General features: G+C 41.1%; 1 protein-coding gene across 5 annotated transcripts in view; it reads right to left on the bottom strand.

Annotated features, from left to right (window-relative positions):
- The window catches only part of TRPM6 (transient receptor potential cation channel subfamily M member 6), a 92,471-nt gene that overhangs the window by 59,109 nt on the left and 8,726 nt on the right, over positions 1-24,636 (bottom strand). For 4 of the 5 annotated variants that reach the window (XM_083884227.1, XM_083884228.1, XM_083884230.1 and 1 more), the window contains exons 3-9: positions 13,499-13,578; positions 12,667-12,705; positions 4,173-4,353; positions 3,604-3,817; positions 2,662-2,786; positions 1,703-1,874; positions 239-413 (exon numbers count right to left, since the gene is read on the bottom strand). In XM_083884227.1, the coding sequence (XP_083740353.1) occupies positions 239-413; positions 1,703-1,874; positions 2,662-2,786; positions 3,604-3,817; positions 4,173-4,353; positions 12,667-12,705; positions 13,499-13,578 (986 nt within the window). Of the gene's footprint in view, positions 1-238; positions 414-1,702; positions 1,875-2,661; positions 2,787-3,603; positions 3,818-4,172; positions 4,354-9,383; positions 9,461-12,666; positions 12,706-13,498; positions 13,579-24,636 lie in introns of those variants that run through there. The other variant, XM_083884231.1, reaches the window with a different exon arrangement.

Raw genomic sequence — 24,636 nt, 5'->3', positions numbered from 1 at the left:
TTTTTCCTCTTCAAAAAAGCAATAGTAAAATTGGCAGAAAAATTGTTTCAGCAGCAGTTCAAGGCAGGGAAGAAAGAAGTTCTGTTCTCCCACCAGAGAGAAGTTGAAGCTGGCAAAAGGCTGGAGTGGAATCATTACTGGGAGCATCAGAAATTATCTCAGCAGCCTTGAGACAGGGCTTTGCAGGTGCCTGCCAGCACGACAGACCAAGGAGGAGGAGCATTATGCCACTACTCACCCTGTATCACCTGTGTGTTTGTGGGTAAATGCTAGGATATCAGCAGCCCTGCCAGTGCCCTCGTAGACCACCACGGGGACCGCTGGGCTGGCCCGCACGTACTCCCACACCATCAGGATCACACTGGGGCCTCCTTCCAGCACCAGCCCGACTATGGGCACGCCTTGGCCCACCCCTGTTCCAAAACACACCTAACCAGTTACAAACAGATCTCAGCCACACACACAGAAGTCAAAACATCTGGGAAATTAATACTTATACATGGTTCAATGCAGAGGAAGTCATGCCTTCACCATCTGTAATTTGACTTATATCTTTTAGGACTTTCAGAAAACGTCTTCAGCCAGATCAAAAAGGACATGAAAAACTACTGAAAAAGCTGTAAATATCAGGAAGAAAAAGCATCCTTCTAAATATGCCTCTTTCCTTTATAATAGTTGTCACATGCAAGGGAATTTGAAACATGCTCAATATCCACATATTTATGAACACATAGAAAAGTAATCAGGTATTTCTTCAGAGACTCTTTCAAGTGTTACAGCAGCAGGACAGGCTTTTTTTAAAAACAGAAATTAATTTCTGTTGTAAGTAGAAGAATGGAAGGAAATCTTGATTCAATGCAATAGAAATCAAAGTGAAAGCCTGACTTGCAAAAGCTCATACAAAGAAAACATAAGAATCTGAGTAAGAGGCTCTATACATGAACACGTTAAAAATTGGGTTAGTTTCTAAGTTTGTCAATTCTATAACGTGAGCAGACAAAGGAAGCAGCATCAACATCATAATAGTAATGTCTTTCTAACATGCCTCAAGATTTGGATGACTAAGTAAGAGTGAATTTCCACAAATAATTTGTGGAATCTAGTGCATAAAAGGAAATAATTGTCTATGTAATAAATATGTATTTAATTATTTCTTTAGTATAACTCATTTACTCTATAAATAAACAGTGGAAGTTATGCAATCTGTCAAACATTGGCTAAAGGTTTTACTTTTGCAACCACTCTGTTGCTGTACTTGAGGAGGCCACAGTCTTCTCTTGCAATAGAGAGGAGTGATGAGAGCAAAAGTAGTTAACATAGTAAAAAGGATTTGAATTTCACTGACTGAAAGAATCTTTCCATCTCACAAAGTGCTGGGGAAGTATCTAGTGGTGAAATAATGACCATATAAAACTGTGAAGTGAGCAAATGCTCAGTATCTACTAAATAATCTAAGTCATTTAGATGTCTCTACAACTAGGAAACTCATACGTGAGTTCATCCAAATGCATAATGCTTTATAAAAACGCTGAGCTTTTCATTTCCTGAGTTTTAGAGTTCAAGATACATGCAATTAATTACATTTGACCTCATGAAAGCTATGGCAAATCAAGATGTACAATATGTAACATGAAATGTCAAGTACCTCTCCATCTTCTAGGATAGGTTTTTCCATCATAAAGATGACCCCAGCAATACTCACTTGTGTGTATTTTTTGAAGTGATATGTACTTCTCCAAATTCCTCCTGAGCATCATTTCATTCCCATACTTGCCTACTGTCCCATCATCTGCCATTAGAAAATGAGAATGCATGCTGTTGAGTGTACTCAGCTTGCTGAGTGGGTTACCAAGAGTCTGGTACAGGCAAACTACCTGAGAAAAAGAAAATAAAAGTGTCCTCAAAGGAACCAACAAAATACCACCATTTATGTTCTCTCACTTGTATATATTTCTTCATCACAGTGAGGTTGTTCTAAATTCTCCATCATGCTTTTTGAGCTACTCAGACATTTGATTCTTAGCATTTGATCCTTACCAGCAATAAACCCATAATTAATTCCTCAGGAAACACTTCTGATTAGGTTTACAATCCTTAGAGTCACTGCCTGACATTCTTTGCAACAGTTGGAACACCACGGCACAGTTTCCCTGGGTTGTATTCCTATTAAAAATGTGTGAACTAACATTTATCAGGAATGAATTCATCTTACTACTTAAGTGGTTTTAGACACTTGAGCAGATTATGCACTCATATAAAGTCATAGTTTGTGAATATAAAATAGACTGTGAATAAAATAATTCCCATAATAATAGCTTATTTGTGTACACTACTAACCTGACTGGTCATTTTAAATCTTAATATAGAAAAACATAATTTACAACCACAAGAGAGTTGCCTACATAATTACGAAACTTTTAAAAGGAATGGCAATTTCCTGTAAGAAGAGAAGTATTTCAAAGCTCTTCATTTCTACACAAAAAGCAAAATACAATGCCTCAAAATGTCACAAAATTCTATTGCTGAGTAAAAGCTAAGCCTCTACTATAGTGAAAAAATAGCAAACTAGTGAAGTTAATCTAGAAGAAAATCAAGTATGCAAGAAAACTCTAACATCCCATAAACATGAAGGTTTTTATTATTAAAATGCATCCAACTCACATCTTTTCCAATGAGATCCCTCTGATTCTCAATGATACCCCATGGAGGAATCCCAATAGCACAGATCTTTCTCAAATGTGGCGAGGCACGGCCTTTCAGTGCATCCCCCACATGTCTGGACACTCCTAAACAGATAACCAAATTATAATTTGTATTCTGTATTCAGAGATCTGCTACAGGGTGCCGAGAAAGGTTTTGCACCACTTAAGTTTGTACTGTAGTTATGTTTCAATCAAAACCAAATCATCATCCCCAACTTGTATATTTGATGTACACTTCACAGCTCAGGTGTAATGTACCACTGCTTCAAACTCAGCATATATTCCTAATTAATAATACTCTCACGTGTTGCTAATGGTGCTTTTCACATCCATAAAACTTCATTAGTTACATGAATTCCCAGGACAGTTCTCCTGTAAGATCAGCAGATTGAATAACAGCTAAGGAATAAAACTTTCAGTTCTGCAGTTTACTGACCCTTCTGAGTTTTTGAGAATACTCTAAAAGGATTTTCAGATACTAGTAGGCTAATTAATGGATTATCTTGATTCAAAACATTATCAATTATAAAACACAAGTTAAATTGAGCTTTGAAAATTGTTTCAAAAACACTGATCATAGTCCACAAAACCTTTATTTTAATAAAGGTTTATTTTAATGAAGCAGATAAATTTACTGAAAATAAGTTCTGGCAATATGCAGTGTTTCTTATTACACACAGAATATTCTGCTCTTTAATTAAAATATTCTTAATGCCTGTCAACAGTAAATAAACATGATGCCACTCTTTGAATTATGCACTGCTCCTTATATAAAAAGGGCTTCATTTTGTATTAACATCACCAATTTTCAAACAATTTCACTCTACTTCACCTAAATGTAGATGCTGTTATGCAGGGAAAAAATACCAAAAGAAAAAGTGAAACAAAGAAAAGTGATTACCGCTGTTGATGCCTTCTGTAATTATCCATGCTCCTGTGGACTCAGCTGCCTTCACCAGCCCTTTGCTGAAAACCTGCTTGACCTTTGAGGGAAGCTTGAAATTTTGAATGCCTCCATGAACAGAGATCACCAGCTTTGGCAATTCCATCTGCCATTCTTTAGCCATCAGGTGCAACAGCTGATCCAAATTGCTATCATAAGAAAGTCTGATATACTGGAAAGGAAAATAATGGGTGAAACAAACACCTTTTAAATAATTCAGGAGAAGAAACTGCAACACATCGGAAAGTTCTAAGCATTAATGTTCTGTAGATCTTGTGAAGGATTAGAGCTGTCTACTACCCTAACATGATAGCACAAAAATGCAAGTGAGTATTATAGACAGCATATCCCTAATCACAGTGAAGTTCAACATAAAAATATACACACATTTTAATCTTGTTTACTTTTATATTCCCCTACCCTCTTAAGACAATCAATCTGATATGCATCCAATCAAATTTTTATCTTCCTATTCTTATGCTGAAATTACAAAAGTAAGTCAGACATATAAACACAGCACCTATTACCTTGGCATGGTAAGTGTGGTCTCCATCTTGAAAATTGATTGTACCAAATGCATCTGTTGGGCTCATCTTTGTGTGGTTTTGCACAGACCATTCTCCACCATCGCCCTGTGAACCAGCCTGATAAACAGGCCAGCTGCATTCTATTCCTGAGTGTTCTCCAATCAGCCGTCCACAGCAACACCTCACATTAAAAATAGAGACTTTATTTTACATCAGACTCATTTGCATGCAATTTTACATGTCTATAGCCCAAATAACTTCCTGCAAAGAAAAATACTGTAGTTGTCTCACATGGAAGGCAGTAAAAATTACCTGTGTGGAAAAAAATTGCAACAATAGCAAAATAACATTGAATTATGTCTTAATTATGTTGGGTATAGAATTTGTTCTCTACCTGAGGAACACCAATAACAGTTGGGGCAGTTGAACTAGATAGTCTTCAAAGGTCCCTTCCTACCCAAACCATGCTGTGATTCTGTGGGATTCTCTAACTGTTTGAGTCCCATACAAAAATTCTGACCTGAGCAATGTAGCTTGGATTTACTGGCCTTGTATTTTCCACTTCAGAGGAATGTTGTAGGACACTGAGGTTTGCTATGAGTATTACCACCAGTTATTCTAAGTACCAAAGAAAGATCTAGGAGTTATCCTCAACAATCAGGAGGACCCTTGGAAGCCAGCAAAGTGCATATACAAAATGCATGGATTGAAGTGCAGTATTGAGGGAGATTGTCATGGTTTGGTACATTAAACTCCTCAGTTTAATGCTCCCATTGAGATTCTTCAAACCACACATCACTTATTCACCCCTTTCTCTTCCCTTCTCCCTGCAGTGCACTGGAGAGAAGAATCACAGGAACAAAAGGTCAAGATCACAGAATGAGATAAGAACAATTTACTGGAAACACCAACAAGATAAGAGAACAAGGAGTAACAACAACAATACTAATAACAGACAGCACAAGAAATTAACATTTCACACAGAAACCCCTCAACAATAGAGAATACCTAACTATTCCCTTGGTCATTCCCTTGGCCAATCCAGAAGGGACCTTTTCAGCACATGATATGACTCTTGGTAATAATCCTGTCAGGACCAGAAGCTGGACTTAATGCCAGTTGTGGATCCCTTGCAGCTCAGCATATTCTCCCTGAAAGAGATTTCCTTTCCCTCACTCCCAGCAGTGATGAGGGGTGGTAGAGAATATTCCTTAGTTCCTAGCCATGTCCCTTCCTGGCTACTGCAAAAAATAACCCTGTCCTGGCTGGAATGAGGACATTTTCCACCCCTTATTCTATATCATCTACCTCATGATCAAATTATACACTTTCCAGTTATATACATACACACAGACACACAGACAAGATTAAGTATCATAGTCAATGGCCATCCCTCCAAGATATCTGTCAAGCTCACTGAGTCCATGGCTGTGGGTTCTGTCTGTCCTAGATGTCTTCCAGGGCAGGAGGGCTGGTGTGCTGCCAGGTGGTTGCAAGCTGCCTCCTGAGCTCATGACCATGTACCTGGAGCAGTCCAGACTCACTGTCCATGGTAGTTATGGCACACAGAGCCAGTGTCATTCAGCAACCAGCAATACACACACACCTTGACATTGGAGACTGCTCTTCCTCAAAAATCAAATCCCCTTCCAGGTACACATTGTGTTTCACAGTCCCTCTGTGTTACCCACCAAGCATACCCAGGTTACTGAACAAAAACATTCCCATGGGTGGGTTTGCCTTTGCTTGAGACAGGAGTAATCCAAACTGACTTCCCAAACATATTCTTTATATGCACCATGGGGACTTTATCCATTTCTACTCTTCTATGTTACATGAATGTTTTGATTGGGCAGGGCAAGCTCAATTGGCAGAGTCTCTGGTATTAACCAACCAGATGACCCACCTAAATGCAGATCTCAATGTTTGAAGGTCCTACCAACCACTGATTTCAGTGTGGATTTAACATCCCACTGTATCATACAACTTTCTCAGAGGTTGGTGCATGACAGGGAATGTGATACCCACTCAATACTATGCTCTTTGGACCCGGGGTCTGTGGAATCAATCTGCCAGGCCTCTCCACACTGATATTTGAACCACCCTCTCCCATACCACAGAAGCTTTACCCACTTGGCCTGCCTGATCAGAGTGCATCTTTCACAGTTAGGGATCACTTGGGAAATAGTGTCCATGGTTAAGTCCACCCCTTTATCACAAGCCCATCTGTATTGTTGCATCTCTTCTGTCATGACTTGAGGTGTTATGGGGCTAAAAAGCAAGAAATAATTCACCTTTATGCTGCCAGTCCAAGTCCACCTGAGATGTTTTAATCCTGGCAGCCCAACCTGTCTGTTCATTGCTGTGATCTTCCCCAGCAGCCCATCTCTTGGGTGTGTGTGGATCTTCATGATGTGCTTTTACAGCCAGCTTCTCTGCATAGGCAGTGATGTCTTTCCACAGTTCAGCAGCCTGGATGGGTTTACCTCTGCACTGTCTATTTGTCTTTTTACACCACTCAAGCCACCCCTACAGAACATTTGCTACCATCCACAAGTCAGTGCAGAGGTAGAGCACTGGCCATTTCTCTCATACAGTGATATCTAAAGCCAGCTGGATGCCTTTCAGCTCTGCAACCTGACTTGATGCACCTTGTCCCTCCATAGCTTCTGTGATTTGCCATGTAGGACTCCAAGCAGCAGCTTCCCATTTTTGATGTGTCCCTCCAATACAGCAGGAAGCATCAGTGACGAGAGTGCATCACTTTTCATTTTATATGGCAGGACCTCCTCAAGATGTGTTACCTCCTCTTTGTCCTTTTCTGAGAAAAATCCAAAATTTTTGTCTTTGGCCAGTTCCTGATTCCTGGAAATTGAGGTTTCCTGTTCAATGTCATCAGCACATTCCACTTACTCTATAAAGCATGACTGGCATGATATGTGGAAGGGACTGTCCCTTTGAACATCCAGCCAGGAGGAGCTGTGCTTTGGTGCCCATAACTTCAGAAGCAGCTCAAACCCCTTCAATAAACTGCTGGGATCTCTTTCTCAGTTGGGGTGTAGCAGACTTCAGATCCTTTGTATCCCTGTCCTGCTTTTGTCCATACTGGGATGAGATATGGCTAGAGGCCAGATGTTACTCTTTACCACCTCACATCATCGCTGGAGGCAGAGGTAAAGGTGTCTCTCTTGTGGAGTGAAGTGATTATTTCTGATTGAATAAGCATAGTGGAGAAAGATGGTTTCAACCCATGTTTTAGGAATGGTATTCCATGGTTTAGGAAGGACATTGAGACACTTGAGCACATCCAGAGGAGGCAACAAGGCTGGTGAGGGGCTTGGAACACAAACCCTGTGAGGAATGGCTGAGGGAGCTGGGGTTGTTTAGCCTGGAGAAAAGGAGACTCAGAGGTGACCTTATCACTCTCTACAACTTCCTGAAAGGTGGCTGTAGTTGGTGAGGGTTGGTCTCTTTCTCCAGGCAGCAACTGACAGAACGAGAGGACACAGTCTTAAACTTTGCCAAGAGAAATATAAGTTATATACCAGGAAAAAGTTTTTTATGAAAGAGTGATAAAGTGCTGGGTTCATCTGCCTGGGAGGTGGTGGAGTCATCATCCCTGGATGTGTTTAAGAAAAGATAGGATGTGGCACTCAGTGCCGTGGTTTAGTCGAGGTGTTAGGCCTGGGCTGGCCTCAATGATCTTGGATGTCTCTTCCAACCTTGTCATTCTGTGATTCAGTGATTCTGTGATTCCTCAATTTAATGTTCCCACTGAAACATGTCAAACCATGCACCATTCACTCCCTCCTCCTCCTCCTCCTGTCCTTCCCCCTGCTGGGGCTGGAGAGGAGAATTAGAGGCACAAAAGTTGAAGATCCTGGGTTAAGATAAGAACAGTTTGCTGGAAACAGCAACAAAGGAAATCAACAGTAACAACAAGCTGATGACAAGGGGCACAAGAAATTAATGATTCACAGGGAAAGCCCCTGACAATAGACAAGACCACACTACCTGGACCCAGAAGAGACAGCCCCCCTCCCCAGAAGAGATTTCCTTCCCTTCAAGCCTTGGCAATCACCAGGAAAAAACCTCTGGGTCCTAGCCAGGCCCCTGGTTGGCTTCTGCATATAGTTAACTCTGTCCTAGCCAGAAACAGAAAAGAAAGTTACCAGAAACTCAGTTAGCATTAAAGGTTTCCATCTGGAATAATAACCCAGATTCCAAATTCAATCATTGCTCTCACACAGGCTTCAACAGGCTTCAGTGTCTTCTACAGGATTAACTTCAGTGTAATTTATAGTGACAGCTGACAGCCCAGTTCTCCTTTAGACTTTTCAGAAGTTAATATACCCTAGGAAATGGAGATAAATCCTTCACTTTTCCTCTTTTAAGAAACCAAACATCCTTCAACAACCCAAACACAATGACTGCCTCACACCTCAGCTGTACTATTTGTCCATTTAGGGGCAGGTTAGATGTAACATCTGCAAGACTCTGGAGATGCGCATTCTAAAAGAGAGAGTTTTCAGTGAAGATGAGAGAGAACTAACTGGTGACAGAGAAGCAGATTTTTTAAAACCAACCACTAACCATCCAACCAAAACCAAACCCCAAAGCTACCCGAAGGAAATGCAGGAAGTGAGCTGCTTTAGTAAGATACTTCTTGATACCCAGAAGCCATAAAATTAGGTCTGCACTCCATTTTTTCAACCCAGGCAAATTACATTTGGTTGATTCAACTCTCTGCAAAAGCAAACTGGCAAAGGAAACTCCCTGCACTCTGGGAGACAGGGCTCAAGGTGGAGTGGCACTCGCAGGCTGAGATGATGTTTGAGGTAGAACAGCACAGAAGCACTTGTTTCACACACGTGTCAGGCTGCACCCCAGGGTGCTGAGGGACAGGTGGCTGATGCCCTTGTGCCCTTGTACAGTCAGATTCCAAGGCTGTGAAGATCAGGGTGCTCCCAATAACTGGAGGAAGGCAAATGTCATGCATCAAAACAGCCAAACACCACCCCGGGAACAACAGGCCAGCCATCTGGCCATAAGTCTGAGGTAAAATCAAGGAGACCTCCTGGAGTCCCCATCTGTACACATGAAGGAGGAGACAGTGACAGTAAGCAGTAAGCAAGGATCAATGTCAGTCATGCCTGACCCACCTCACTGCCTTCTGCAACGTAATTGTGGGGATGAGAGGAGAGCACCCACCTTTGCTCTAGCCAGGATTCTGTAGCTGAGTTGTGCCATTACAGTGTGGAAGAGCTGACTGGCAGGTGAGGACCTGGCTGGGTGGTGGGCCAGTACCAAGGAGGGTTCCCCATAATCTGTACAGGGCCATTCCTGTCCACCCTGTCCACCTGTGACCTGGAAAAGGGGATGGAGGGAATGTGCAGCCCTAGGGGTGGGGCAGCTCTAGGACACGGTCCTGGGGGTTGGTGGAGTAAGCCAGGGTCATCCATGTGCCTGGGCAGCAGTGAGGGCCAGAGGTTCCTGGGGTGGTATGAGCAGGACATGGCCCGAGGGACAGGGACAGCAGGATCCATCCCCTCTGCTTGGTGCTGTCATCCCCTGTCTGGGTACCACCTCCAACTTCAGTCCACAACACAGAAGATACATCACAAAGTGGGGAGGCTTCAGGAGCAGAGTGACTGTTCTGGTGATAGATGGTGGGGCTGGAGGCCTTGGTGTCTGAGAAGAGGCTTTTGGATGGGACGGTTCTGCTGGGATGAGAGACGGCTTCAGGGGCTCCAACAACACACCCAGCATGGATGGGACGGGGTACAGAATATGTAGATTGGCTCTTCAGTGATGGATGGCAGGAGGGTGGGAGGTAACAATACAACTGAAACATGGGAATCTGAGGCTAGAAAAAAGAAGAAGCCTTTTTTTCCTTCTGGAAACAACCCAGTGGTGGAGTCAGGAGCTGGGTGGGGGGGGGTCAGTCATCTCCATCCTTGGGGGTTCCACACAACTGAGTGAAGTATCCTCGTCTGACCCCCTGGCAAAGCATACTAGAGACCACACCCCTGACAGCCTGAGTTACTCTCTGATTCTATGAATATATGGATATGGATTGATACAAAGCATCTTTGCAATGATTTTGTCTTTTTTGCCTCAAAACCTCACCAAGCTACTAGAGAAGGTGGTGACATCATCAAAAGCAGGCTACTAGAAAAGTCACACTTTGAGCAACAAGGGAAAACCCAAAGGATCCACACTGAAGTTAAGTAACTGCAGGAGTCAGACTACAATATCCAGTGTCCTCACAGGCAGCAATTTATAAGCTGTGTCTAAAATTTATGCCTTAAAGGTGAGATATATAGACAAGTTGCAAGAACATCTCAGATGCATAAGGATATAGGAAATGGACACCTCACTTCTGAATACTCATATAGTGAGTCCATTCTAACTGTTGTTTGGGATATTTTTGTGAGAACTGTACAGAAGAGTAGATAGAGACCCATTTCAATTCACCAGGGGAGCATGGACAAAGGTGATGATGAGTTACTCAAATTTGATTAGCAACTTCTAAACTGAATAATTCTACTTAGAATTATCAAATTAGTTGCATAACCCATTCACAAACTGTTTCCATCCACAAACTGCTTGCAAACCTTGGAAGATCTCTACAAAAGAAATCATTAAGAGATTTTATTTGCCTACAATATTAGGTCAATTTATAGTATGCATCAAGTATATCCACATGATTCTTTGACTGCTGTGGAAAACTACAGAACTCAGGAGGCCCAAAACCTGTTTCAATGCTGATCTAATAAATACAATATAACCAGTCATAACGATCATATGGAAATTATTTCTCCTTGTTAGGAACAAAAAAATTCTCCTAGAACAAAGCTCTCTGTACACCTTGAGATACTCAAGAAGAAAAGAACAGTTAACAGTTGGAAAATATACTTTCAAGATAAGAGCTGACTGAAATGTACATTAGACACCCACACACATTCTCCAAACATAGACAGACCAACTAACTGGATATATATTAATCTAAACAGCATGAAAATGCTCAGTAAAAACTGAAAGAAACAACTACAAGATAAGAGACACATAGATACAGCACGTGTTGACAGAGAAAGGTGAAAGAAAAAAACAAATCCATCCAATGGAGTGCACATTTCCTGTTTCTCTTCCTCCCTCTCCTAGTGTTGTGTTCGCATTTATGCAGCTAAACTGTATTTGACTAGGAAGCTGATTTGGTGAAAGCTAATCTTGGTTTGGTTTTCCACCTCTGTGGGTTAATTTTTGTCCTACTGGTCTTCCCAGACCGATTAACAACATGGTCACTCTGAGGGGGGAGAGGGGGAGAACTACAGAAGTGCTTAGTCTTGATTGAGATGAAATTAAGCTACTATATTTTGAAGAACAACGTAACTTTAGCTGTGATACCCAGCTGAGTATCTGCAGCCTAGCAGGAAGCATTAAAACATCCTCTGCATTTCTTCTATCAGAAGACCTGCAAAATCTTCTGCTCTAAAGCAAGATACACATGAGACCACTCTCTTAGAAGGAGATCACACTTTCTGAACAGAAACATAAATCAGTTGCCTTACAATGCCAGCATATGCATATGCAGCAATGCCTTACCATTCTGCATATCGGTTCTTTACAGTAATTTGATTTTGGAAGTAATTTATTCACTCTTTGTAAAACATGACTCTTTTAAATCATAGAAGCAAAATGAGATGTGAAGCATAATGAAAAGACAGATAACCATGTTAATAGATTATGGAACTACTTAACATCAGTTTGCTAGTCACCAGTTATTGCCTCAGCCATCAGATACCTTTAACAGAAAAAAATATTAAGTTGATCTTTTTGTTCCAATAACTGATAATGTATTATCATAAATATACAGTACCAAAATGTGTATGGTAATATCATTGGAATGACAAATAGTGGTTTGAAAACAACTAAATAATACAGGTCTCAAAATACAACTTCCCTGAAAAAACTGCATTTTGAAAGCACCAAAGTCACGAAATTTTTGTTGTTTGCCTTCCCAAAAGCAGAGACTCAGAATCCTGACTGCAGAGAAGATGAATTTTTTTAAAAATAATTGTTATCAGGGATGCTTCTTTCACCCTTTTTCTTCTCCCTTCTTTTTTTTTTTTCTTCCCATAATTCTCACTGTTCTCTATTGCTCTAGACTTGCTCTCCTTCATATAATCTGGGATATAGCTGGAATGGACTCTCATTTAAAGATACATTTCTGCCTTTCATTCCTCAGGAGGAGATTAAAACAAAATAATGCACACAAGGTATTTGGGTAGAATTTTCCATTGCAAATAAGTCAAAGGTTATCACACAAGTTATTCTACTTATACTTATGCTAAGCACTCTCCAGCACATCCCTAGAAATGCTGCTCTGATCATAAAACAGGAAGAATATTTCTCTTCTCATTGCTTCCTTGACTAGGTTTGCCTATTACTAGGTCACTACAAAAGTAGTACATACGGATTTATGCACTCTTACCTGATTAAATTATGGCACACCTGGCATCCTGCAGAACATCTGTGATAAAAAGGTGGATAATTAATATATGCTTGTGTAAAATAAGACAGCTTTAATACTATTTTTACAGTATCAATTAAACAGGGAAAGAATTCTCATCAACAACGAAACAGGCTGTCATTTCCACCACTAAACCCTGGAAAATGTACTGGATAACTTTAGTGATTTGTTTGGCATTTCACAACTAAGACTGTATGTCAGATCTGTTTTTCATAGTGAGTTATCTATCTTACATATGCTACACTGTCCAAGTGTTCACAACCACATGATCAAAATTCCAAGTTTACATTCTCAGAACATGATCTCTTCAAATTTATCCGGGCCACACCATCCCCTAGACACATAATGCAGAATGCCCTGTTATGTTTGCTTCCTCAGGTCCTAAAGCACAGGTTGAGGATTTAATCTCTTCCTTACTCTTTTCATACTCTGCACCAGTATGATCAGAAACTCCTGTATCAGAAGATGTGATCAGCAGCAGTAATTATTCTGAGGAAGGTAAAAAATGGTGCAGCAGTAACTCGATGTAACTCAGTCTCTTATACCTGTTTTGGTTACCAGACTGAGAGTAACAAATCTAAGAAGCACAGTAAAGTTAATTGCTGCCTATTTCTAATTCAAATAAACAGTTTCATGTAAAGCAAGCTGGTGATGTGATCCATGAAAACCCATAAACCAGTAATCATTTACTGAGACACTAAAAAACACCATCCAAACCAAGAACAACATCCATAAAAAATTATTCTGATTCTTTTTAAAAGTAACAGGAAAAAAGAGAAATCCCTTGTTTTACCTGTGTGGATCTTTTGAGCTGGGAATAATGTGTGCACATTCTCTTTTACTGAAGACCTCTTCAATCCAAGATTTGGGGGGCTAAAAAGACATATCAAATATAAATGCACTCCTGAACTTTGGACCATGATGTCAAAGATTACACTGTCATGACAATATGGGTGTATATAGAAAACTCAGAATTATCCCCATCATGTTAGGTGTAAGACTACAAGATGAAGCTACAGCTCTGAACAACCATAGCCCTTCACCTCCAAGGTTTACAGAATTCCCCAAGATCAATATTTAAATTTATTGCCACCATGAAAATTATTTAGATGTTCTGTCAAACATATGTACAATAGAGAAAGGGGAAAGGATGAAGCAAAATTGCTTTAAGATTCGCACTCTATTTCTGCCAGAAGACTAGCAAACTGCAATCTTACTAAAGCTGTGCCAAAAAAGGCAAGATTTTCATTTTACCTGAAAAAGATGGTTGAGTCCTTCTTTTATTATTCTTCACATAGTCAAGAACAGAGGCATTCTGGTTATATTTTGCTGAACTACATCTAGAGTGAAATGCAAAAGCAGGGACCAAGAGCTAGAACTCAGGGCACAGGACAGATGGGCTTTCTCCACTGCCTCTGGGTATGAGGTGTCAGTGATGCCTGTTACAGCTCAGCAAACTGAACAGCCACTATAGCACACAGATTATTTTTTTTTTTTCAAAGAATCTCACTGGGAATCTTTGAACCTTTCTCTTCAGGTTTGTCAGGATCAAATTCCCTGAAAGGAACACTAACTGTTGGATGCTGAACTTTGAAATCTCTGCAACTTAATTAAGTAATTATTCTTCATTTTTATAGGTAAAATCTTCACTTAGTATGTAAAACTTACAGCAGAACCTTAACATTCATTTCTTAATCTAAGGCTTTACTTAGGTTTTTAGACTGATTGTATCATTGGGAAAAAGGATTTGAGACTTCACACTTTTTTACAGTCATCCGTGGGTTCAGGGCTGGGCAAGTAAAAATGAAAAGAGGAGAATTCTGAACTGCAGACTCTTCTAGTTTAGCTCTTGATTCCTAGTTTTGTAAAAGTCTTCTGTAGCATGTACGTCTCCATTTGCAAAACTCTGACTAATGTTCCAAAACTGTCATAATTTAATTAAATTTCAACAACAAATTTAAATGTTTTCCTGTCACTACAGTGAGGTTCGTATACCTCAGCCATCATCAACATGTATCCTTTTCACCACCAAATCCTAAAGGAGGCAAAAATACAACTATATATTCCTTCTGACTGGCAAATTTTTGCTCTGATATAACAAAGACCTGAAGCCAAATTTATATTGCAGCTTTCCTCCTGATTTTCCTCTAAGGAAGTCCTGAGACCTTTGTTTGGGAGTTTTGGCTTCTCTTTTCTCACCAGTCTGAGGATTAGGTTTGCTGCTTATAATTCCCTGCCACAGAAGAGGCTTTGGAGATTTTTAGACTGATTTAGTCAATTGAGTGGCAAGAGTTTGGCCCTGAAATTTAAGGCACATGAGTAGTTTTTAGAAAATTGCTTTTAATCACTCTTCCAATATCTTTAATGTCTGAGATCCTTGCATAATATGGTATTAAAGGGACATTGTCAGGTCAAAATGTTCAAAAATTAAGGTAGAAGTAAAGAAAGAGATCAGAGTGTAAAATATATGGAAACATATGCACCACCCATTTCTTTCAAATTCTTTCTGTTGAGCAGTGAGAGCAGACAAAACCTAAAAACCCAGCCTAGCACACAGGTCTTTCAAAACGCAGGGGTGCAATCAGCAAGGCAACTGTGCCACCATCTCACTGGGGTGGCTGGGCAGATGCACAGATCTTGGAGGCTCACCACCCTCCAGGGACAGGGCAAAGAGGCTCTGTGAGCCCCTGATGTGATGCTCCCCTCACTGATTTCACCAACCACCCATCCAGCAAAAACACCTGAATGCTTCGGTTTTTGCTTCTGCTTTCTCCTGCCTCAGTCACACACTCCTCCACCACTATTGCTGCAAAGGTTTGCCAAAGTCAAAGCCTGGAGAGGCACTGTGACAAATAAATACTGCTAAGTAGGGGGTTAATGTACACTCTTCCTGCTCTGAAATTAGCTTTACTATACCAAGAATGCCAAAAACATTCAGCTCCTTCACAACCAGACTCACTGGTCAAGTACTAAATTCAGGAAAACTAGGTTACACTGTCAATAGGAAACAACAATCTTTCAGTATCCTTAGCTGCACTTATGCCCGCTTTAGGGTGAAGGACACAGATACACGTATTTTCTAATTAAATACCATGCTGCTCTGGAGACTGTTTAATTCCCTGCAAAAGAAAAATAAAGGACACACACATCTCTGTGGCAGAATAATTTCATCCATTATTGAAAACACAATCAATTTTTTGACAAAATAACAGCAATTGCTTTTAATGATACACTGTAGCTCCAGACAGGTGCAGATAATTAGAAATCACACAATGACTAGCCAGTTTACATAACAGGTTAGTTCATTTAGGCAAAGTACAGTTGTGCTGGAAACTAGGCAGAACAATCAAGTTGTAAGTAGCTTACTGAAACTTTGTAACAAATTTGTACTGATAACAGGAAAACAGTGTCTTAGCCAAAACTACTTCAAGAGCTGAAAAGTTCTGTCAAGCAGCATACCTCAGCTCTGCATACACTCTGTGTTTAGTGAAACCAGGACAAAATGCCACTTTCAAAGAACTGGGGTTTTCTGAAATATCTTAACTACTAGGGCCAGTACTTCTGCATTGTTGAACAGGTTTGTCAAAATTTTATCAATTAATAAATAAAAGTTTGCATCACATACGACTTTTACATAACCTTTTCTTACCCTCAAAATTATTAGATGAAAGCAAACACTCTTTAAAAAAGCAACAGATGATCATGGGGCTAATAGAATCACCTCAGAACCCTACTGATGATGTCAATAATCAGAAACACCTGAAAGATCCAAACTGACTTTTAGTGTCTGTGAAGAAGGGAGGTACTATTTTCAGGTGTCTGTGAGGAGTCAGCATAGTGCAGCATGTGACCAACCTTATTCAAATACATCAGAGGAGGGAAAGAACTTCCCCTTATTACAGGTAGCGCAAGAATCCACTGCAAGCAGAGTGTCCTAAAACACTTTAAACCCTTTCAAAATTAACTTCACATATAGCAAGTCACTTGCAGCAACATTAGATACCTGAAATGCAGCCAGAGTTCCTGCAAGCTAGTATTCAAGACTATTTCACAAGAACTCAGGGCTTAAGCACACTGGTATCTCTTGAACCCTTCCTTACTCCTGGAAACTCTACATGGCTTCATTAGCAACTGGTTAAATTACTGCCAGCATTGAAGAGATTTCCAACATGCTGTCTCACATAAGCTTTTCAGAGCAGGAACTTCGTGGTCCAGCATCCACTCCATGCATGCTTATGGTATGAAATAATATAATGATTGCCAAACAAAGGACACCACTTTGGATCCACGTAGGGTAGAAGAATGTTGCAAAATTCCAGGGTCACATGTAGTAAAATATGAACTCATGAGAGGTTTTCAATGGCCTCTCAGGTCTTCTAGAGTTTCTTTGTGTTCAGGCTACCCTGTCATAGCACAACTACCTGGCTCTGTAAGATAGACATGCTATGGTTCCTCTGATCTCCATCACTGCAATACATCAGTGCATCTGTTACTAACTGCCAGGTTATGCTTTTCCAATCTTTCCTAGTTCTTTGCCCCAGTGTGCAAGATTCTGCACATCTGTGGAAAAACATAATCATAAGTAATTGAATTCACCAGAAAATTTTCAGCACTAAAATTCACTGAGACTTGAAAAATATTGCGCAAATAATTTCATTTTAATGCTTCCACTGTTCACCTGTCTACCATGGCCAATCATACAACAATCATCAGCTAATCTCAAACTGTCTACCCAGGCAGACTGCAGATTCAGTAGCACTGAGAAGCTTTTATATTTTCCCCTTTTAATGACAGTATATAATTTCAGGTCACAGCAGAATTTCTGTGATTGTTTCCTAGTAACCAATTCAAACTCATCCAATGGAAACATTCTTAGGTGTTCACAAAAACAGTACAAACACTAACTGAAATCACCTGTGCTTCTAGGATAAATTCAGACCCAAGTCAGGGAAGGATAACAGAACTTCTTATAACTCGTCAGTCATTCTGAAGAGAGATTTTAGGTGTTTTTTCCTCAGAACAAAAGTAGCATGTTAGCTTTTCAAAAATACATAAATTCAGTCTTCCCTCCACGGAGTGCTATAGCATTTTCTTTCACAGTTAATCAACTGTACTTAAAAGCTAAGTAGGTATGCTTAAGTGATTTTCTGGATTAGGGTCTTGCATCAAGTGCTCATAAAACTGTTTCCACTATTTTGAACCCAAGCTTAGCAAAAAAAAAACAAAAACCTTTTGACTTTAATGGGCTTTCCGATGCGATGCTTCTGATCCAGAGTGGACCACACAACACAACAAATGCCAGCATGTATACCAAATCACAACAAAATGCAGGAAATACTAAAACCAAAACCCTCCTTGTGAAAAAAGCTCCAGCTTAACTCCTCGGTCACAGAGAACAATGAACTGATGGAAATCTTAGCTTAGTCTTGAATATTAGACCTTTAATTGGTTTATTACTTTCTACTTTTTAAGTTTAGTAACTAATCAAGTAAGCCTTTCTGCTATCCCTTTACATGCAATGTTTTAGAAAAACACATCAAAGACTGCAAGAGCACATCCAGCTCAGAATGCAAGGGTTTGTGGAGGAACTCCTGGTCTGCAGATGGAGAGGCTGAGCAGACCTGTCCCTCTGCAGAGCCCACGGCATTGGACTAGGTGGGGAAGGACACACAAAACCTCACCTTAACACTGCTGCCAGAAGCCCAGGGTTTTGCCAAAAATTAAACACAAGAAATCTCAAACCATAATTTATATTCCTTAGCTCTATCCGTGAAACAATATTCCTTTTACCTCAAAAACATTGCTAGAAATCTTATACTGGCATGAGATACCTGCAAATTGCTTAAAAACAGGTTTCCCCAACTGCAAATGCAAAAAGTCTCTGTGAAATGACATGTAATTCAGCCTTGGACCTAAAGCAGGTCACTCCAAAACTCACCATTCTAGAAGCATGGTGATTGTTGTCAAAGTTTGGATCTGACTGTTTCATAACTATGGCCCATACACATAATAAAAAAATCTGTGCTTATGTCTGATGGCAACCACCTTGCTAAAAGCTGACATTTAGTTTACTTCAGCACTGTACACAATATAATACTATATATCATCTCTTTTTAAAAAGTTAAATGAGCAGCATAAAATATGGATTACTGAACACATTAGTCATATATAAAGCTAGAGAAACACACCTTCTAAAGATTTTAATTGATGGAAAACAGTCCAAATTGGAAAATAAATCATAGGAAATGCCTAAAACATGCAGCAAACAAGAGCAGACACCAGTAATAAAGGAAGAAATTACAAATTAATCCAGATATATTTGAAAATTATTATAAATCTTAAATATAACCATGCCTTATTTTACTGTATCTCTTTTGGAGACAAAATTTTCACAATTTTTTTAATGGACAATCCTACCTGTCTTACTAACAATATTTTGGAAGTCATTCCCAAAGAAAGTCAGGCATTTGGGGTTTTTTTTAATTAATTAATACTATGTAATCAGAAAATTATAAATATTCAAAGCCAGTAACATACCCCATATAAAATTATTTGTTTTGAGTAATTTTAAAGTGAAAATCCAGGAAGCCATAAGAAAATGATGTTTCAAAGGTATTATCAGAGGGTCAATACAATGCTTCAAGTCTCATTCAGATTTCCACTTTGAAAGCCAGTCATAGGAAGGCAGTTCTTCCTACTTGTTAAGCACTTGCAAAAAGAGCTAATCCACTTGCTCTTCGGTTCTCACGTACCTAGCAATAAGCAATCACAGAGGTCAAGCACCCATAACTGTGGTAAATGCATTCTTTCATCAAAGGATTCAAAATCACAGAGCACAAAGGTCTTCCTAATTTAAACCAGGAGGAGGAAGAGAAAAAAATTATCTGATACTAAATAGCAGAGCTTTCTTTTGCTTGGTCTATGTTTTCTCAATACAGGGTTTAATGTTGACTAGAAAGGTGACTCTCTAAAGGTCAGATATATCTAAAGTATCTAATATGAAAAGCAAATGGAGGCTGCAAATTTCAACTGGAGGAAGCGTGAAGGGCCCCAGGAAGTCACATTTTGTTAACAACCTGCTGTAGAGGAAGGGGGCAGGTAGGCTGGAGCTAGATGATCTTTAAGGTTACTTCCAACCCAAATTATTCTGTGTTTCTATAATTCCATGATGCAACAAATCCACAAAGCTCACCTCTGGAGCCATATGACTGTTCACTGTCATTTCTACCAGTATTCTTATTTTTGTTCTATTGCTTGTCTCACATAGTAACAAAATCTTCTTAGGCTTGACAGCTGCATAGAGAGGCTGCTGAACACACTACAAGACAGATCACAGAACTGAAACTGCATCTTAAAAAGAAAGAGCAAACACATCTTGGGTGATTTCTAAAGAGGCTGAAGGTATGGCCACAGTCCCACTTCTGTGTTTCTCACCTGGACATGTCTTACCTCTCTCCTGGGCTCTCCCCTCCACAATACCTTCCAAAAAAAAAGTTTTCCTTTTCCACACTAGCTTACAGTTAAATGTAAGTCACATCATTGTAAGCCATCAAACATTGCAGACCCACAAACTAGCTGGAGGAAGAGACAGCCATGGCTTGGAAGCAGCCACTGAGGACTGCAGAGACATCCTTGTGTCCCTTTGTCCCAGAGACCACCTGGACACACCCTTGAGCTCTCCACCAGGTCCTTCTGCACCTTCAGCCTCATGTCCAAGACACTCCACCACACCAGGGTTATCCCCTTGTTTATTCACTTGCGGTTGCAACAAAGAGACTCCCCAAGGCTTGGGTTTCTCCAGGGCCAGGCAGAAAGGAGCAGCTGTGATTGCAGTTTAAGCCAGGCTGCACAGAATGGCTTGGCAGCCATCAGCACTGCCCTCCTGGCACAGAGCTGGGCTGTGGCTTCAGGCTCCCAGCAAGAGGCTATGTCCCAAGGCATGCTCTCCTATCTGCTCCACCCTGATTGACAACTCCTGTTCCTCGAATGACAGCTTCAAATGCCACCCACCCTTCTGGCAGCACTCTCTGCTCACAAGGATGCCTGCATGTGTGTTTGGATGGTCTCATGAGCTGTGGTGGCACAAATGATGAGAGAAGGACCAGAGCAGGGGCAAGGAGGGTGCTGTAGGAAGAATGGACAGGATGAGCTCACTGTGAGGGCTGCAGTTGCACAGCACTGCCATCCAGCCTTTCAGAAAGGCCAACACAAACACTGGCCAGCAAGTAGAGAGGTGGAGGTATTTCATAAGCACTTGGGGTGTACTAAATTGCAAATTGTTAAATTGCACAACACAAGATATTAAAATGCACTGGTTTATAGGACTGATCAAACCTGGGATGATCCCACCACAGCCAGGCCGGTAATATTTTTATTTCCACAGCCTGACCTCAACAATGCAGCCTAAAGTGACACTACAGTCACAACAGGCTGCCAACCCTTCCTAGATATGATCGAGTCCCAGTCACCTGTGTGCAATCTCTAGCACTACATGTTCACTAGGAAAACTCCTCTATAGTGAAAACATTAATCTTCTCACATCACAGGGCTGACACCAAGGTGTAGCCATGGTGCTTACCAAGTTCCAGACCACTATACCTGGAACCACTGAAGGCTGGGAGGCAAGTATCTGCCCCAACACCATTCCTTGGCAAACCTTTCCATTAGAGATAATACTGAAGGGGGTTGACCTCCACTCTCATCTCTAAGACTTAATAATTACAAAAAACCTGAAGCACCAACTTCATTAGCAACAAAAGGACTTATGATTTGGTAACTGAGACAACAATATGTCACATCACCAATGGGTTTTAAAAACCCCTTCTCTGACGAGCATTTATCAAAGTATACATCATGACAGCACACAGCTTCTGTCCTGGTAAAAAGAACACCAAGAAACTTTAGAAACTGCTTTTCAATGCCTCATTCTCTTCCTATAAAATGGATAGAGTGTGCTGTACGACTTAGAACAGCATGTACCACCAGTTGCATCATGGCAGAGATGCAAAGGAATAGCAATCCTAAGGAAAGGATGAAGACAAGTGCTTATTACTACCTTCCTTTTTTGAGACTTAAACAGCTATGGCCCCTGAAAGAGGCCTCTGTTCTTTCAGCTGGGAGGTGAAGATATGACCACCTCAAAAACTGAGGTGAAGTCTTAGAGATGAGAACATAAGGAAAAAGAGCATGTAATTCAAGTCATACAGAGTCGATCACAAGGCTTTAACTACAATGTATGTGACACAGTAATAAATTTATACATTATAAAAATTAAAGAAGGTTTACACAGCGTTTGATAGAGCCTGTCTGAAAGAAACACAGAGGGAAGATCAAAACTTGATAAACTGTGGCCACCTCAGCTTCTTGTTGTGCTGTGTACCATCTGAGGAGTCTCAAATTCATTAGCGCAATTTTCAAAAAATTGGATTACTCTGCTTGAACATAACACCTCCCTAGAGAGCACAGGAAAACCTATAGATCAGCCTGCTGGAGGAAACACGTGCAGGGATCCACCTTTTCACTTAACATAGTGCTACTAAGTAGAAAATAAACTCAAGACAATTTGGACCATAAAAAGGAGAGATGAAGGGGTTATTTATGTAGTAAAATAGGTATGAAGAGCAATGCAATAATTCATATAGATTTTTCCTCCTGGCCTAGTTTCATTTAGTTTCTACAGACCAGATTATAGTGACAGTGTCAGATACTGTAGATGGGATACAGCAGTCCAGCATGGTCTGTGCCATCCTATTTGTAACAGCAGTCGTGTTCAGCACAGTGCTGACAGCAGCATGAAAGGACTGACCTTCCCTTCTCACTGCTGCATCTTCCCCATGACATGCTACCTTGTACTGCAATCCCAGTTTAAAGACAACACTATGAATCCATCACAATTCCGGCTTCACGGCCATTAAAACCTGTTTTCTATTTTTCAGGACACCTCCCAGTGTGGTTATGCAGAGGCAAAAAAGAATTCCTGGGGAGAACGGAGGAGTGACACTGTGCAGTTCCCAGGCCCATGAGGTTCTCCAGAAAGCCAATCAATATGTACACAAAGTTTCACTGGCCCCAGAGGGACCTATGCTCCTAGGTGCCAACACCGATTTTGAAAACTGAAACCCAGGCGCATAAATAATTTACCCACAGCCCAGACCACAGTATTGTCTGCACTGCATAATCATGTCTATGCCTGGACAGACATGTTTATTGAAACTACATTTTCTTTTATGAGCTGTAGACATTTCAAACTCACCTTCTGCTCTTTCAAATACTACCACATGGTGTTTTGCCTTTCACTAGAGGGTCATAAAGGGGCAGAGGGAGAAAGCAGTAACAAGTAAAATTATCTGCTCCCTGTTCCGATAATCTAAAAACAAAAAACCTGACAATGAAACTCACAGAGAAATGTTTTTTTCTGGTATAGTTCTGGATGATTTTTATGTTTTCTTTCTGATCTGGTTACTACTAGAAACAACATACTTCAACACATTCACTTCTGGCCAGTCACTTTGATTGCAAGATCAGGGGATCTTGCAACAGTAGTGAAATCTTCAGTTTTTCCTTATCAAGCCATTAACAATTAAGGAAACTGGTTCAAACACAACAATGTACTTGCTGCTTATGGTGGGTTTTAATACTACAATATAAGCCTATCAGTATTTTAAATAAGGTTGTTATGGTATAAAATAAACCTACCAAAAATCTGTAAATTGATTTCACAACTTCAGAGTATGCTTCAGAGAGAAAGAAAACCATGATGATGTTTCCTTAAACTAATTTTAGGCTCATATCAGTATCCACTGATTCTCTTTGGTCACACTACAATTCCCCTAGCAGGTCCAAAAGATATGAATCTCTAAAAATCGGCTACTCCAGTGTTTTGGTAACAGAATTTTGTGGTCTAATTTCAGGTGTTCACAACTAGGTGTTCCTAGCTCTTTTTTTTTTTTTCTTAGTTTACAAGCAGATATTGTGTATTTCGAAAATTATGTCCACAAAGAGACATATAAAGAGTATTCCACTGTAAGCATGTTTCTTTTACCAGCAAGTATATCAGAAAAAGATACAGAAGATACTTTGCTACAGCAATGTTGCTACAGCCTGACCTGTGTGAAATATCATCCAGGCCCATAATGTAATGTACAGTAGCAGAGCTCTCTTCCTAAACCCCAAACCCCAATCTGGATCACCAACGTTCCATCTTTAAATTTAAAGAAAAAAACAAACAGGAAAAAAACCCTCCAAAACTACAAACAAACGAAAGCATTCGGTCAACATCATAGGGGAAAGAAGACAATTTACCAAAGCCGGCGGCACTCTTCTGACGGGTTACACTTAACCCCATTTGGAATATCACCGCCGCAAACCTGCCCTGCCGTGTCCTGCCCGTAGCGTGGGCACTCTTTCTTTGCTAAAATCTTATCCTGGCTACCAGAATACGAGCGGATCCATGTGTTTGCATGAAACCACTCAAGTGCCCGTCTGCAGAAACGCACGGAGCCGAGCAGCACCGGCCGCAGAACCCCAAATCTCTGGTAGAACAGCCCCCAGAAGCCCAGGCGTTTCTCTTTACCCGCACCGATCTGCTCTCCCCAGGCCGCCCGGGCTCAGACGGAGCCCGATGCCGCTGGCGCTTGGCGCGGGGAGCGCCGCGGGACTCCGGGAGCGCTCGGTCCGAACCGGCCCCGGCGCCGACACCGCCCCTCGGGCCGCAGACACGGGGCCGGGGAGGGCTGATCACAGCCCCGCCGCTCGGCGGGACACGGCGGGACACGGGGGGACACGGGGGACAGCGGGTGCCCGCCCTCACCTGCGGGCCGGCGGGGTCGCGGTGCGGGGGGTGCCGGGCGCGTCCCCAGCGGGGCCCGCGGCACACGGAGCCCGGCGGCGACAGCAGCAGGTCCCGCCGCGCCGCCATGCCCCGGGATCGGG

The sequence above is a fragment of the Zosterops lateralis genome, assembly GCF_965231275.1.
Source record: "Zosterops lateralis genome assembly, chromosome: Z".
Classification (NCBI taxonomy): Eukaryota; Metazoa; Chordata; class Aves; order Passeriformes; family Zosteropidae; genus Zosterops; species Zosterops lateralis.
The sequence above is the reverse complement of the archived record's forward strand: the minus strand, read 5'-3'. Positions and strand labels throughout refer to the sequence as shown.